The sequence below is a fragment of the Sinohyriopsis cumingii genome, chromosome 1, assembly GCF_028554795.1.
Source record: "Sinohyriopsis cumingii isolate HCF-2022 chromosome 1, ASM2855479v2, whole genome shotgun sequence".
Lineage (NCBI taxonomy): Eukaryota > Metazoa > Mollusca > Bivalvia > Unionida > Unionidae > Sinohyriopsis > Sinohyriopsis cumingii.
Window position 1 is genome coordinate 40,903,136 of NC_142961.1, and position 18,520 is coordinate 40,921,655.

The 18,520-nt window shown below is 33.5% G+C and overlaps 1 protein-coding gene across 1 annotated transcript in view; it reads right to left on the reverse strand.

The window, feature by feature from the left end:
• Positions 1 to 5,061: 5,061 nt before the first annotated feature.
• LOC149806762 (uncharacterized) overlaps positions 5,062 to 18,520 on the reverse strand; it is a 29,551-nt gene continuing 16,092 nt past the window's right edge. The window contains exons 8-15 of the mRNA XM_089957222.1: positions 15,734 to 15,776; positions 14,592 to 14,686; positions 13,639 to 13,773; positions 13,097 to 13,276; positions 12,106 to 12,194; positions 9,898 to 10,060; positions 9,298 to 9,443; positions 5,062 to 8,809 (exon numbers count right to left, since the gene is read on the reverse strand). Of these exons, the coding sequence (XP_089813348.1) occupies positions 8,629 to 8,809; positions 9,298 to 9,443; positions 9,898 to 10,060; positions 12,106 to 12,194; positions 13,097 to 13,276; positions 13,639 to 13,773; positions 14,592 to 14,686; positions 15,734 to 15,776 (1,032 nt within the window). The 3' untranslated portion in view covers positions 5,062 to 8,628. The remainder of the gene's footprint in view (positions 8,810 to 9,297; positions 9,444 to 9,897; positions 10,061 to 12,105; positions 12,195 to 13,096; positions 13,277 to 13,638; positions 13,774 to 14,591; positions 14,687 to 15,733; positions 15,777 to 18,520) is intronic.

An 18,520-nucleotide genomic window follows, 5' to 3' on the forward strand; every position in this document is an offset into this window, starting at 1 on the left:
GTGGCAATTTGTGACCATTACAGGGACAATAGAACATTAACAGAATGACATTTAATACCGACATCTTACTCCCAATAATGCTTTCAGAAGAGTCTGTTTATGTCATATTATGACATTAACTCTTAGAAAAGACACTAAATATATCATAAATGGCCTGGTTTGTGACAATTCTACGGCTAACTGTAGGATAAAATACCTTTACAAATACGAACTACCATCTGAGAATATTTTCATGCGGTACAAGGCTGTCGATTTGTGCGACAGACTTTGGAGCCTGTAACAAAGAGTCTGCAGAAATCAGTGTGACTATTGCTTTATGTATATTTTTGTAGTCTTGATGGCAGATTTGGAAGCCATGGCTTTGTAGACCAAATTTATGAATTTCGTAACAATTGATCCAAACAGAACCTATCAAGCCCAATCAGACCCAATGGAAATTAGGAAGCCCACACATAACATTGCAGATCCATATATAATACTTCGAAAATGGCGCAAAGGAAGCGTATATTTTTTGCAGTATTTTTTCTTGGTTATTTCCATGTTTAAATAACCTAAAGCTGAATCTGATATAAAATAGTACTATAAACGATGTCAACAGACCGGAAACATCGTTTACTTTGCTTGCAAATTCTGGAACAACTAAATAAATCTGACGTGACAGCTACCAGAGTCCGTTGGTGTGGATTAAAGGGGTCTTAAAATCGGTTTCATAGACAACAACTATGTTTCGATTACACTCGTTTATCAGTCAAGTCCAACCGCAAACTTGACAGAACCAGATATGCGGCGCATTATGCGACGGCCGATTAATGCCTGTGTTGTTGTAGTTGACCTCGACTTAACAGCAAGTACGTACGGTATGCGGATGTAACAATAACGACCATAAACAATTGCACGAACCATATCAAGCATTTAAAGCAAAATGCTGCAATGTTGCATAGTCTCCAAATTGAACTTAATCCTATTATACAATTTAATATGTGATTAAATATGATCTACATATAGGAAGCCAAATGCCGAAATAAATTTACAAAATATCACGTGGTTGCTTTTTGAAATATGTCTCACTATCATACATGTCTTTATGGTGCTCTTTTTATTTTTGGTACTTTTTCAATCACAATTTCTATTTCTATTTTCAGGTTATAAATTTTCCTGCTCCCATTTCCTTTTGCTTGCATTATTTTTATGTTCAAAATAACCATACAGTAATGCGTCAATTAAGTCTAAACACAAGCTTCACTATATGTTGCATGTGTACTGTCGGCGTTTGGTCATCTGTATCAGACGTTTTATTCATAAAAACAGCTTTCTGAAGCAGAGACCTATTCTAGAAAGCTTACATTTACGTCATGTGGTAACATGCGAAATTAATGGGTGGGTTCCATTTCAGAACACGGTTTATCGTGCCTATCACTCTATCAAAAACAATTGAACGCCATATCATTGAAACATCCAAGTCTCTGAAACGTTTGAACCATTTTTAGGATTCGATTATCCAAACAATCAGCATGCAGCCAAGGTCGCCTACTATCTAATTATTGGAGCACATAAGTCGAACTCAGAGTCAAAATTTCAAAATCAGGAACCATTGATAAGGTCATCTAACATCTCTCAAAGTTAGGGAATATTTAAAGGCGCCAAAAGAATAAGCTAGTTCTGAAATTACAATCACTCCATTTTTATTATGTGTTGAGGTTTTGAAGATCATGTGTTTTAAATATTCAGATTTATTTCCAACTGTGTGATCAAGACTTTTCTTTTCTTATGTAATTGATATTTAAAAATAGGTTCCTAGAAAACCTTCCAGGTGGAAGTCTACAGCATTTCAAACATACCTGTTATAGCGCACAATGTAATATCTTGATGAAGTAGCCAAACCTAGCAAATATGATTATTACAATTTGATAATCTTGCCAAAACGTCACACACATAGATCAAAAACCCTTTCAGGAGAAGACGTCACAAAAGTAGTCAATAACTTGGCCAAATATTGGGCCCGACGGATACTAATAAATAGAAAGACTGAAAGAAGTTAAATGACTTGTTTATTCATATATTTCATTCAAACTGGATTTCTTTCACATGAATTTTAATATCTGTACGATTACTTGGCACGAAAAGGGTTTACTATATGGAAACAACCCCATGAATCCACTTAAAAGTATGTAAAAGTTCATACGAGAACATGTAATAAGATGAAGATTCCCCCTACGTCATCGAGACACACTGGTATAGAGCCATATACATGTATGATGGCGCTCAGTAAAACTATGTTACGTATGTTTAAATTATGTTTGTCTGTTAGCTTTAAAATACCTTTTATTCATTACATGTTTTTGCAATGCAGTATTGTTTACTGGACTTGATTTTTGTTTTCAGAATTAAGTTCAGTTCTGTTTGAATTGATTGATTTTTTAAAAATGTATTGCATTGATATAAATATCTATTAATAGAAGCATGGTATCTAGCTGCTGACCTTAAAATCCGTGGCAGTTTTTTTAAACAACATTTCTTGTACTCATTCTCAGAGAAAGGATCATTTAGTTGAGTCAAGATAAAAATGAGAGAGCTCGGTAAAACTGGGTTGAGTTCTTGGTGAACTCGATAAAATTTGGTAAGGTTACCAAATGGAATTTAGGAAGCAAAGAACAGACGTTGAAGTGAATGTAGCATTGAATGTTCAATCAAGATCGTGTGCATACCGAGCTATGTTGCATTTGGCGTATCTGTTCCTCCAACATTACTGGTCAAGTTCATAGACCTATTACCGAGATGGAGAGGTTGCGATTTGAAAAATGTGTATATAATACAAATTATACAGGAAGCTCTCTCGAATCCAAAAATGCAACTGTATTTATAGTATTAAGAGATAAGCCTCAGCAAGCCCAACAACTGCCGAGAGCGAGTCGCTACTGAAGATGCAAGCGCCCAATCAGAAGGCGGCTAACATCAGATTAGAGATGCAGAGAACACCGCTAACGTACCCAATGCACGGAATATTAAAGCATTACGATAAAATACGAATAGACATAACTTGAGTGGACTCGTAAGTTACATTTTAAGATCACATATGTATATTAATTACTAAAAATGAATTGAAAATTGAAAACGTGTTAATTCAGTGATGGAACTGGAAACGTGACTACTCTTGACACTTGTTTGCATTACCGTGTTTATTCATCCTGTCAATTCAGGAATAATAGACATCTATCGTGGGAGTAACATTTATTATTACAAAATAGACGACAGCCTGCTCGCCGTTACACTACGAAACAGGACATTATGATTTTACAGAACGGAGTAGGACTTATCGAACAACAAATGTTTTCAAAATGAACTACACGCCGTTGACAGATGTTCCTGAACATACTGACGTTTAGAGATTTAGTGACGTATGTCAGTGGTAACACTGTCTCAAATTTTACTTTAGACGGGTGTCCCTCAGACGTCGATCGATTGATCAAGAGAGAGAGAGAGAGAGAGATAGATAGATAGATAGATAAATGCATAGTTTAAACTGTACAATATTTTCGACTGTTATCCGCGTGTTAAGCTCGATGCGAAAGCTTTAAAGCCACAGTTAAACACTGAACGTATACAAGATACATCAAAATTGCTCTCTTAATATTTTCTGGACATTTTCAGATCTTTAACTATTGACGTAATTTATTTATTTTATAAAAGCATATGAGCCACAAGCTGCAGAAATAACTAAATCACGCGACCATATTTCCAGTAAAAATGGACATTGCGTCTCTCATTTCCATTATGGTTATTGAATTCCACAGAAAAATTGGTGACTGAGGAATGTGTATTACATTTGCCACTTTTTCATAGATGAAGGCAGTCTAAGCAAGCGATTTATATAGAATAAATATGCATTCCGGTCTCCAAAGAACCCATCACAAAACGAAACCCTGCCACGGCTAGATCGTCAATTTAAATAGCAACGGTGTTACGCAAACATGAATTTGCCAAATACATGGGTATTATTTTCTTAAATATAGTCTGATACAGCAAAAGTGTATAGCTTGTTTTGATACTGGGATTTCAGAGATGAAACATGAAAAAATAAAGCCTTTCGCTCGATAATAGCCATTAATATTACATTATATAAGGCGGCAAATTGTATTACCTGCACGCTGTATGAAAAATTAATTATATCTATGACATCAATGATACAGCTATTTTAAATAGTGCCCGCGAAAGTTTAAATGGTTCATTGCATGAGTAGGCCAAAATATTTATCAGTGTTATAAACTTTATTTCCTCCCATACAGTTGTCCGCTTACGTGTACAAATGGAATCAAGATGGTGTAACTGTAGAAACGTCCTCTGTCTGTACTTGAATAAAATGAAAATGTTTAAAAAGAGTTCAAATTGATAATCCATACATTTATTAATATATACCAAACGACCGTGTATTTCCCAGAAGAAGCAACCAGGTTTGACTAGACAAGGAGTATGTCTTTACCATTTAGTATACATTGAAAGTCCCTAATATTAATAGAACGAAAATTTTAGAAATCGTTTGCAGCTTATACACAAACCATTCAAATGATATAGAGATGAATTTAATATAAAACATCTCTTTAAAGCAGCAATACAAGCCGGAACACTGGCAAATTTCGATCCTAAACACCGAAATAGATAGCTCATACGGAAGTGACCAAACTCATCTGGAGTGAATTAAGGGATCGTAATAGTGATTCCAACGGCGAAAGCTATATAGATGGATCTAACGATACAACTAAGATCGTGCCAGTCGGTTCGTGGAATATACAAAGAAAACAGATACGTATCTCGAGTAATGTTACTGCCTAGGACAAATAGTAAGCAATGAACGCAAACTGTTACAATCTTGCCATTTTAAGTCAAATGTTTCATATCGTCGGATGATTAAAACTGTACTTCAAACAACAGGCACTATTGACATTCAAATAAAACAAACTGAACTGAGACATTGTAATATTAGACATAAACAAATGATATTTTAGTTCGAGATAACTGAAACACAAAGATTCTATAAGACAATATTACCAAAGGAAAAGACAGACACATTTCTCTCTCTTTATTCTTTGTAAAATGTGATAAGATCGAAGATACCAATATTTAAATTCACATAACTACCACGTGATGAAATATATACACAAAAGATAATAATATCGATGCTTGATCAAATTTTTAAACTTTTGTCGCGTTCAAACATTGCTCATTATTGATTTGATTAATTTGTCAATCGCAATAACTATAGATGTATTTTAAATTTATTACGCTTTCTGCTGCCCAAGTATATTATGAAATATTTTTCATGTTGAATAAACAAAATAATAACTACAAACTCTTCTCAATTATGCACCAAGTCTCTCTACAAGTTGTATGTATAATATTGACCTTTTGGTTTGTCATTATTTTCATCTCTATAAACCCACACCCAAATCCCACAGTACCGTCTTGTCATCTGACGACAGTCAACGTTAATGAGTGTTTTAATCTTCAGAACACTGCTTAACTGATCGATCTCAAAACTCAAATCCATATTTGTCATACTTTCAAGAATCCGAAACATTGCAGAAACTTAAATTTTCTGATTACCTAGATAATAACATTTTTTCGACACTTTCCGATAAGGCTGGTCCCGTAATATGCAACCGCCATTAATAACAAATGCTTCTTTTATTTTAATTAACTTACTAAAACTCACATTCTTCAGTTTATTTTGTAATATTTGTGCCTAAAAATTTACTTGTAAATGCATTTGCTTAGACTGGATGCTTATACTGAAGTTCGTAGCGATTAAAAGAGTTAAATCGTATATGTTCAGTTAGAAGCAGTCTAAAATCAAGGCCAAGATCACTACGACATTGTTCTAAACAGAAGGAATACAAGAAACTAAGAAACTCATTCAGCGTTATCAGTAGAAGTCTTAATCAGAAAAGAACTTAAAATTTTTTTGGAACGTAAGGGCAAAGAGACCTCATTAGCAGTAAAGAGAACTTAATTTTTGATTTAAGTTTTCTTAAAAACAGCTCTATGGACGTAAGTGTGAACAGAATACAATCAGTTCTACGTCGAGTCCAACTGCAAACTGCACATACCCAGATCTGCTGGCCCATTATGCAACAGCAGATAAATGTCAACGTTGTTGCAGTTAGGCTCAACTTATAAGCGAATACGAACCGAATGTGGATGTCAACAATAAACTGAGATTACGCGATCGACATCAAATATATAACCAGCCCAAGGAGAAGCACCTCTTGGAATCGAGTAATGTCACTATAAGTATTACAATAAGCACTGAATGCAAAATGTTGCATTGGTGTATAGGTCTCCAAATTGATATAAGTCACGGAAATAAAATCAAGATATGATACAAAATGTACTACAAATACTATACATTATATATTTGGTGTTACACATTAAAATTTTAGTCATGTACAAATGCAACATAGTGTATTTTGCTCAAGATAACTGCTAGGCAATAGAATACAAGGGCAAAAGTTCCAAAATCTGATGCAGTTTTCTCCATTTACTTTATATAAATGTGAAAGAAACCAGACTACAAATATTGGGATTTACATAGCTAATGCTCAATGAAGTTGAAATATATTTGTAAAACATCACGTCGTTTCTTTTCCAAAGTGTATCACTACCGTACATTTTTCATATTGCATTTTTATTACGTTTCCAATTACACTTTCTATTTTGGAATATTGTAATATTTTCATTGTTTTGAAATGAAGCAATACCATTTGTACGGAAACGCCTTAATTAAATCTACTCACATACTCCTCTAGATACTGTCGACCTTTGGACTCCTGTAACACACACCTTGTTCATAGAGAAATATTTCTGAAGCAGAGGCCCACTCTAAAAATCCTATGATACATTCGTGTCGACATGCTCCATGCAAGAATTGTGGGTTGTTTTCATTTTCAAACAGTATTTATCTGTGTCATAATCTATCTAAAAAAAATTCATAATTGTCACACTTCGAAAACTCTAAATTACATGAAAGATTGCGAGTTTCTGATCGTGCAAACAATCATCATGCCCTCGAGGATTTTATGAGACTGGCCCCAGTAATCTTTAATTATCTGCGCACATAAGCAGAACACAGGGTGACGATTTCAAAATCAAACTCCATTCTTAAAGTCATATGGCAGGTTTGAAATTTAGAGAAAATTTAGAAGCCCCAAGCTTACAAACTACAATTACACCATCTTTAGCCTGAGCTAAGTTCCTGAAAATCAGACATTTTGAATCTTCAGTTACATTTCCAATTTTTTACTCAAGACGTTTCCTTGTATATGCATTTGATTCTAAATACTCTGTGTCCAGGTAATACTGGTTGGTGGACGTCTCCAGCACTAAAATGGATTCATTATAAGGCACTTCAATATAACTGACACAATTGCAAAACTTAGCAAATAAGATTACTACGAAACTGAATAAACATTTTCAACGTCTTTTTTTGCTCATAGACACCCGTATAAATAACATGGTCATCATAAGCAACATTTAAAATGAGAACTAAAACTCATCCGATACTTTTCTAAGGAGAACGAATAAACTGAGCACTACAAAGTATTTAATAATTGTTTACAGGCTTTCCTCCGGATTCTTGTACATTCTACGTTCGTGTGTAAGGACAAATCAACACAATACAAATGATTAAGTAATAAAGCCACCCTTATCAGAACAAAGATAACACAGAATATCGTTGGAAATATTAACACCTTTACACCAAATCTAACTTCCTCGATTGATATTAAAATATTTTCCGACATCAAGTTTTGTTAGAGAACCTCTATTAATAATGATTTCAATGCTTTTCTATATTAAATCCTTAAATGATACATCGTACTTGTTTCATAAGCAGATGTTCTAGATAGTTTCAATAAAGCACTCAGTTTTAATAAAGCACTTACTCATATACCATCATGGTATGCATGAATAAAAACGAAGGAAATGTACTTATACAAAATTCAAAAGGAAAATATTAAATCATATCATTGTTTTTCAGTAAACATAAGCATTGCATCTCTAAAATCCAAAATATATGTTGAAATGCAAAGACGAATCGATGATATAGGAATTCACAGTCCATTTACGGTTTTTTCTTAAACAATGCAGTGGCACCGTCTCGGACAAATATATAGAAATGTAAATACAAGTTTCGATATATATATATATATATATATATATATATATATATATATATATATATATATATATATATATATATAATAAAAAAGCAAAACACTGCAAAAGGATATATTGCAGATTTGTATCCTTACGATTTTACATACTTAAATATCAATGTGAAATATATATGTTTATTTTCTAGAGGAATTCCGCCATATTCCAGCTAAATTGTTTTGCATCTTGGTTATTCTTTTAAAGATAACATTTGTCGCTCTGTTTACCAGATGCATATTTCGCAGACCAAACGAACAGCTTAGAACATAAGAAGTAAATGCCATTTCAATGAATTTTAATGATAGTACCAATTATGTTTTATATGATGGTAAAATAAGGGTAAAATAGTCAGTTCCAACAAACTGCGAAATAATACTCGAGCGTCGGTATTCAAACTAGCTGCTTCCTGTGGTTTTCGGTCATCTATACGTTAAGAGGATCATCTTCTTCCAGACCAAAATAGTCGAGTCTATCAGGGAGATCTCCATATAGTTCGTCGTTTTCAAAATTAATCTCTAGACGGCTTGCTTCATCCGAGGAAGATATTTCTGGTATCACCTCATAAACTGCCTCGTTCTCTTGCTCAAGTGAGATTTGCGAGGAACTGTCAAAGATGCCCTTGGTTATTATACTTCTAAATCACTTAAGAATTAACTCTACAAAAGTGTTTCGAAGATAAGGGACGATAGGTTTTAGAACTAATTTGATAATAACGTCAAAGATTAATATTTGTCATTTCTCTTCAACCAGTCTGTCACATATTATATCTTGTATAATAAAGATAATAAATTAATAAACCTTTTCCATGCAAATGTGAAAAGAAAAAGAAACGATTTCAGGTCATACATCAGATTTATATGTACTAAACCTTTTCAATCAAACTTTAATTTAAGACTAAGCTTTCAAGATTTCCATAAAATGTGAAATGAATTTGGCTGTTATAGGTTGAATTAAAACATCATATAATCGTATCGTCAGCTTTAAACCTTATTTGTCAATATATATTCATCATTTGCATATTAGAGTGATTTGCCCCTTCTCTAAATATACACCTATAATCAGATTATTGAAACTATAAATTGTATTAATTACCAATTCTCTATACATGAGAGAATATCTTCTATCTTTGGTCGTCGTATCCTTTCTCTACTCATGCATCGCTTGAGAACCTCAAGCAGTATGTCTGGACAACGTGTTGGAAATTTGGGTAAATCTCCTCGGAGAAGAGTAATTTCTAACTGTAAAATAATAATCTGCTCTAAAGCGTTAATTATTCCGAATGGATTCTAAGAAAACAGATCATTAGTAAAATGTAATTTTCATTTACGAAATTAGCCATAGTGTCAGTAGGTATATATTAAATTATATTGTTATTGCAGTAGCTGAACATCAGAGTGATTATTCTTTCACTGTTTAAAATGGAATAGGGTTCATGCTGCCATTCGATACAAATAATATAGGTGATTAAGGACTGTCCAAATGCATGTTTTCAACTGATAGTTTATAAACTTTTAAAATATTTTTACTGGAATACCAATTCCTACAACTCATCATTTGTAACTGACACCAAAATACTGAATACGTTTGAAAGTTGAATAACACACTAATTTGTGTCTTAAAGTTTCAGTAAGATACAGTTTTGATGAACTGCCTTTCACTTTAATTTTGCTATTAAAATTTGCTGTACAATACCTCCTCTTTTCTGTTTATAGATGCAAACGGAATGCTTGATAAAGAATGTTTCTCCGGTCCACTCAAGTCTAGTATGTTGAAAACCTCAACCACAGTCATTGCAAATTGATAGACATCGCCTTCCTTCGTATACTCGTTTTCTCTCAGTGTTTCAATTGGAAGCCTGCATAATGTTAGAGAATAACATCCAAATATAAGACGTTTCTTTCCTGTGTGATAAGGTTTGAATTTATTAGTCTCAAGTAAACCGAATCATCTCTCATATTAGAAAAGATGTTTTATTGAAATTTGTATTTTCGGAAGACCTGCTGTAACTTCATTTTTAAACTTTGAGCATTGTATGTTTTACTAGCTCTTTTTCTTCAGCAAATTTTAGGATATATATAACTTCTAATGGGTTATGATTCAGTATTGAATTTGTGTAACATGGTGAATAATGTCCATTTTAAAAAAATGTATATTTCAGTACAATACCATATACTACAATACAGTATAATATGATGCACTGGTATAATACATAAAATAATACAATAATGTATAATACCATACCATATAATACAGTACTATACAATACATTGGCACAGTACAAATAAACTAATATACAAAACAATTCGGTATATTTATTTAAGATGCAGTTTCGAGTCTTGCCATAGAAACACTGGTGTGTATATAGACATTAGGATAACAAACGCTGAATGTGGTGTGGTATAATTTCCAGTTTAGCTAGCCAGTGTCGACGAGTTTCATATATTTAATATTAATCCATTACCCACCTGAGATTCTGCTAATCATAGCTTTTATTTTAATGGAAATAGTTTCGAGGGTAAGAAGAAGAAATATTTTTGTTCATTCTGTCTAAGACGCTTAACCTTTGTTCCTGGCAAAATAGTTGTCTTTAATATGTAATTAAATTTATAATATGCAATTCAATAACCAGTAAAATTCGAAAGTAAATCTGATTTAGTTTACAAATGTTAGTTCAAAAAGCAACTGTTCTTCAATATCAGTAGAACATTTGACACAGGCAGGTTCATTTTTCAACACTCATCTCTTATGGAAGTTCCCGTTTTATGTCACTTTGTTCAACTGGGTTTGGTTTTGATGTGTTACTTACATCGATTTCGATGAGAATATTTACATGTTTCCACTAAAAGAACGACAATTTCAGTATTGTACATTCGATTTGCGGGATATTCATTTGACATGATGATTAATCGATACAGAATTTCCAAATGTTAGATTTACTACACTGTACATGTGACAGGATATATGCATTACTGAATTTGAAACAATTGACATCGACACATTTTATTTAGAGTCCGAAAATTGCATCACTTAATATAAACGTTAGTTCCTTGGAACTATTTACCCAGTAATATAGATAATATTATGTTAGGTGGGTGAGTTTATTTACTCAAATAAGTTAAGATTTAAAGTAACCTTGTCACATGGTGTGGTATATGTCACAGGTTCTCTCTCCACTCTCACCCCTCTATCCATTGACCTATATATTCTTATTTGATGACCTTTTCTGTCTTTGTTTACTTTCATTTTATATTTTGTGTTTCTTGCCCCAAGATGCATTTTTTTGCCCTCAATGAAACTTATCTCTACAGTTCAACTTACATCTTACACGGAAACACTGACAGAAAATAGTGTGGGAAAATTCTTGTCTTCTTAAACATCATGTTTATACAAGTTTTCCGTGACATAAAGAGTATTCGTTCTCATTTGACATTCAGCTAGTTGTGAAGACTATGTTCGAATATATCGCCGGATCTTTTAATATTAGTATGAGACTTCTTTGAGATCTTTCAACACTCTGTATGAATAATTCTTCGTCGTCTTAAAAAGAAGCGTCTTTATTTGATTAGGTTCATACAGTTCATTTGGAATGAACACAAAAGTTAAATTCAAAAACTTCATATGACAAAAATACTGTTTTTATTTGACATAACTATTATATTGAATTGACATTGAGAAACATTTGGAATTCTCGGTTACTATACAATTGTTTTGTTCTCAAGTTGCATTACTTTTCATGTTACATAATGATTTGATTCACGTATTAATTCAGATAAAATCTTAAATAAATTCCACTGAAAATGTTTTCGATTTGTTATCCTCTTCCACCTCCTCTCTCTCTCTCTCACCTCACACACACACACATACACATACACACACACCACAGAGCAAAAGCCAATTCACCAGTTTTGTCTGTCCTTGAATGCATCGTCAATGACCCAGTCTTCATAAGGATGGAATGCACGGCATCTTGATAGGCGCAATGAGTACACCTGCCATTAAACAAACAATATGTGCCTGGTAAGAAATTTAAACGGTAGCACGTTACGAATAATGTATCAAACACTATTTCTAATATCAAGTTGGCATATTTCATAAACCATGCCCCTAAAATAGCCAGGTATTCCATCTAGGTTTTGCCTAGACTGCCATTTACTGTCTATTTCCACGGTTGATATCAACGTTCAGTTTATGCTGCGTGTAATGTATCAAAACGTAAGTGACTAGCGCTTTAGGTATAAATATTCCAACAAATATAACTTGGAACATGTCAAACCTGGCAAATGTCTTTCTCTTAGAATATACAAGGTAAACTTTAAAAACTTTCGGACCAAACATTATTGTCTATGATAACTTTTAAAAAGAGGAGATAACAATTTCAGGTCAATCATAAATATGATTTTTGGAACGTTAGAAGTTATACTTCCCGATGAAAACAAGTCATTTCTAGATAGATATATAGATAGATAGATATGTCGATAGATAGATAGATAGATAGATATGTAGATAGATAGATAGACATAGAGAGATAGACATGGATAGATAGATATACAAAGAGGGATAGACATAGAGAGAGACAGATAGATAGACACATAAAGATATATATATATATATATATATATATATATATATATATATATATATATATATATATATAGAGAGAGAGAGAGAGAGAGAGAGAGAGAGAGAGAGAGAGAGAGAGAGAGAGATCAGCTTTTGTAGTCAGTGTTAGCTTTGTTCATGGACGTAGTTTCTTCGGGTGATGAAGAGCCTGCTTAATTCAAAATGTTTGAAAACTACTTATAAAATGCAGAATCATTAAGGTCTACATTCTTATTATTTGAAGTCTATGTACGTAGCATAAAATAGGCATGCATAAAATATCGAAATGTACTCTTTTATCTTCTTCAGCAACCCATATATCGAATGTACAGATGCTTCGCAGGATCCAGCCAGCATTGTGAAACTTAGCAATCAGTTTCGCTGTATTACCCAGAACGTGCAATAAGCTCATTATATCAGTCGTTTTCATTGCGACATCACGCATTTTTCTCCCTTTGGGGTACTGAAAAACCTGTAAAGAAAACATAACATAGAGTAATATATGTTAAATACTCCATGCTAAAAGTGAACGACTACAGAAATGTGAACAAGAGGAATTTGCTTTATTTAAAATAATCCAGGTGTTAGATCTAAATGTTCTATTGATACATTTGCCAAAATGATTGTTTTCAAATCAAGATTATTCCTATCCTATATATTATGAAGTCCATTTAAAAAACATTTCATTTGCATGTTTAAATTATCTACATTAACACGCATAGCTAAGGCAGTGTCTCAGTATCTAAAGTCAGATAATTTACTTAAACCTTTCAAAACTAACGTATTGCTGCTTTATACACCACTTATTCAAAATTAATCAAATTTAAATGGTACCAGTTCTCTATGCATGTCATTCTCATAATTCAATTCCAGACTTTGTGCTCCGGATAAAGTCTTAAGTTCCTGAAGACGAAGATCCGTCTGGGTCATTAAAAGGGCTTCTGACACTGTACACGTGCCTTGAGTATCCTGCAAACAAATGTGATATGTTAATGTCTCATGCTTACAATCGAATACTTGTAAATAAGAACAAAGCTATAATATGGCTTGTGATTTGATGATGGTTGTTTGTTTTGTCTTTCACTACGTTATAACAAAGTAGAATTGAAAGTAGATATGTGCTTATTAAAGATGTATACCTCCCCTTGCTGACCTGTAAGTGTGAGTCACACAAAGTCAAAAGTTTCAGAAACAATGAAAATGATATAAAAGCATGAACATTAAATATGGTGTTTTTCATGGACATAAAAACGTGAATCTTATATTTCGTTTGTCGACCTCAAGTGGGTTTTTTTAATAAATCGTGCAAAGAGAAGCCTTTTTCCTATTACAAAGCTAAGTCCCAAAAAACATTTTTTTAAAAATGTGTTCCAAAAAAGGTTTGAAAACACCTGTAATGACCTGCATTTAATGAGGTCATCTGCTCATAAGCATGATAAAGTATATACAGTTTCATGGTGCTTAGGTTACCATTTTATCTAATACTAAGCTCAGACGGAATCGAAACAAGCAAACCGAAATGCAGACGTACGGATGTACCCAAATTGGGATGGAGAGCCACAATTGTATATGGCTGTAGTGCTGGCGCATATTATGGTAAAATCTAGCACCACAATGCCAATGGTGTCTATCTATCTACATACATACATACATACATACATACATACATACATACATGAATCATAAATTTCGTTTGTCTGCCTCAAGTGGTTACATTAAGGACACTGAGATTGACATGCGTGCATACATATATACATAATTCATACTTTCAAAAGAAATGTACATACCTCGTGTATATACGCATCATTGTCAGACATCAAGTCCGTGCTCTGTATCATTATATATGTGCTCCCTCTATACAGCTCATCGTTATAGTAATGATCTGTAACAAAATGTGAATCAATTGTATAAGTCGTATAGGGACTCAATACAGATATCTAATTAAAATGCACCGTATTAAAACTACAATCCAGTTTAATTGTCAATTCATATGCCTTTGTCAATCACCTCATACAAAATTGCATGAAACGTTATTAGATGTATTACGACTCTATGGTCTTAAACTAAGTAACAGAAAAGAGCGAAGACCAAAACGTTTTGTAAAATGCAGCAAATAATTTATTTCCCAAGAATACAAAATGTCAATTTTGAAAGCACTTAAAGTATTGTGAATTAATCCCAAATAATCCTGAAAGTTCTACATCGATTCTAAATGTAGGTAGGTCACATTGATTTCCAGTGTTCCAAACAAATTCCAATATTGAATGCGTTGATTTGCCTGTGGCCTCGAATTTGCTAATGTACTAAAGGCTTTTATTATGGTGATGTGTTAACGATCTTTGATGTATCATAATAATATAATCTAAAATATCCTTGTCTGAGTTCACGATACTTCCAAATTAATGTTTTTGTCCAAGAAAATTAATGAGCACTTTGTAACTCCAGTGAATAATAATTTGAGTAAATAAGTGGACCCAAATTAAAACTGAAAACAACAATAAGAATGATTCAGCTTCGAATGTTAATCCAAGAATCAATAACCCTAAAGTAAACAACCTTAATTATCTTCCGCTTAAGCTAGGTCGCAATTACCATTTTCTGGAAATACTCTATCATCTTAATGGGAAAGTTCCATTATGACACTTTCTACTGTTAGAATCAAGATGTATCGTTAACTCAGACTGAACGATTAAAACGAATAATAAACTGAACGTTTAATCATCACTCACATAGAAAAATTAGCTATGTATTATGTTGTTTACAGAATAAATGTCACTGGTCAGTTACACCATCAACGTAATTTTCGACAAAGATCACGTATTAAAATACAGACATACACAACATATAATCAACGAGGAAAGCCAACAAACAATATAAATTAAATATGCATGAAATGTATTACGAATGATTCTAGTGAAAATACACTTACTTTGTTTAGTGATTTTAATGCTCAACACTGTCCTCTGCACACCCTGAAAGCACAAATAAATTACATTAACAATTTTTCAAACAAATTGTAAATAATAATGTTTAATCTGTAAACAGCCGTTGAACCATTATTTTTAACTGGTTGGGTAAATTAATTACATCAACAGAAATATTCAGAAGGAGAAATATGACAGAATAGTTTGCATTGATTTTGATGTAAATTTCTTTTATTTATTTTTTCTCTTTGCTGAATACGTGTGAAATATTATAGCGCAATATATGCTTGAAACTGTACAAAAGATCCAGTATTTACACTTGCCAGATACTAGCATTCAATCTCTCAAACAATGATGCTTTTTTAACGAATGTCGTGAAACCTGACCCAGTTTTCATTTTGCGACAGCTATGACTATTTTTCTGACTTGATAAGCGCAAATGATGAATGCTTGAATGCATTTACACCAGACAAAACTAAAACCTGTGTGTTTAACAATGTGTAGAACAATTTATAATGATTTAATGATATAACAAAGATCTTGAGCACACATCACGTAAAAGTTTCTAGTCATGCGCCCCCTCCCTCAATCCAATTTATTTTCGAATGTCCGTACTTCTATATCCATATTTAAGTGAATAATAAAAGTCAATTTTACATTAAGAAAATACAATCAATTAACAAACAACATATGCGAAGAAAACATGTGAGCAGAAGAAAGTAAATTAACAATACATTGACTTGCACGATGGCCTAATTTCAAGATTCTTAAAGGCGTGGACGAACCCTCGTTTTAAGCTACTTTGAATGCATTATACAAGTGAGCATCTTATAATTTCCAGGCTTACGCTCTCAAACATTTTCGAACAAGAAACTCAAGATTACTCTCATATTCCCTGACAATCGATGACCGTGTGTACATTTAATAAAATCAGAGATAGATTCACATAACTTTCAGTTTTTTATCTTGATTTTCTGACCTTGTTTTGGACTAAGTACTATGTATTAATTTGTTGTTTTGAATGCGAGTTTCGTGCTTAAAACGTTTCGCGAAAATGAGTCAGTCTGTTTATACTGTATGATGTATATATGTACTGTGTATTATCTGGTGGGACAGAATACTGCATCATGTTGTGACTTATTGCAGTATTTAGCAGGAACAAACAAGACTATTATAACGTTAATCTTTTCACAAGATAACAATGACGTAATAATAGAACGCGTAATCTTTCGAAAATATCTAAAGGCTTTAAAACTTCAAGTGAGCACATAGACGAATAGAAACCATTGGAGTTTGTGAAGAATTGGTGTAGCATGATCAGTTCGTGGTGCTCTTTGAATGATCCTAGCTGCAGCGTTTTGGACCTTTTGTTGTTTCTGCAGAAGACAGTGACAGACCAGAAATAAGACTGTTACAATAGTCAAGTCTAGAGAGTACTAATAAACGCACAAGGTTTTTTTATGCATCCGCTACGAGAATATTGCAAAAAGCACTAACGAGTCTCAGCTCCGGGTATGTTGTCCTATTGGTGCTTAGGTCATGCTGGTGCAATGAGAGTGATGCATCAAAAGTAACACCTTGATTTCTAAGTGATTGCTTAAATTGAAGGGGTATGCAGCTGAGTAATCGATACTGGTTGATATTGGTCATGACGAATTTTTTATGAGGCAACCATTCAGGCTTCAGTTTCATCCTCGTTCATTACACATCATCAATGACTTAACATCAGAGACGCACTTCACTATGATTTGGACGTAGTTTTTTATTTGGACAGCTAGATTTGTACAGGTCAGTGTCGTCGGCATGAAACTGGTGGGACACGGAATGGCGGTTTAGAACACTTGATAGGGACTGAGTGTATAAAGTGAAGATAATTGTTCCTTGAACAGAACCATGTGGGACGCCATAACAAAGATTATCTGGAATATTTTCCACTTAGTGAAATAATTTCTGTCAGTCAGGTATGACTACAACCACTATAATGTAATAGTGTGGATACCGAGAACATGCTGTAGATTAGATTCCCGTGTCGGTCCCTATACTCATTGGTTCCTACTCTACATCTATCCGCGCGTGGTTGGTCAGCGGTACAATAACGTGTCGGTCTCTACGCTACCCACACAAGCAGCTACGGACCCACTAATATGTGGAACAGAAGAAATTGCTGCCGCTTGATGTGATTGCTGCAAATAATCCACTGTTTGATAATCTTGTCGAGGCTATACATGAATATCCGCGTTGAAAAATATATTTAACTGCGTTACTAACCAACAAATATGACCATGGATACATGTGGACGATAGAGAAGCCAGCGGCAGGGTAAGACATTTGACAACCATGCATTAAACTTTGCCACAAGTGCCGATTTCACCGTGTTAAAGGACCCACTGGAGTCGACCGAAATGAACCTGCTTCCAAATAATTTGTTTCCAAATAAAAGTAGCAATGTCAAAGTGACTGATCTTGTCACGTAGTTGTTAGGGGCCTTTGGCAATTTTCCTTACTTCGATGAGTATGGTAACATTAAAAAATCTATGGAATCAAGCGGTGAAATATTAAATCTTAAAAAAGCTGATGATGAACATAGATAAGGTTATTTAACCGGTTACGTAAATATTTCCAGGACGACTCTAGTCCAGGATAAAAGAGATATTGCCATAAAACCATCCTCATTGGAGTCGTTACAATCTGAAGTTGACAAGGTGCGCATCGATGCGATTTTATACCAGCTTGGTGCTGTTCACGGCGACAAACATTCAACAATCAGGTATCTGACATTGCCACAGAATCAA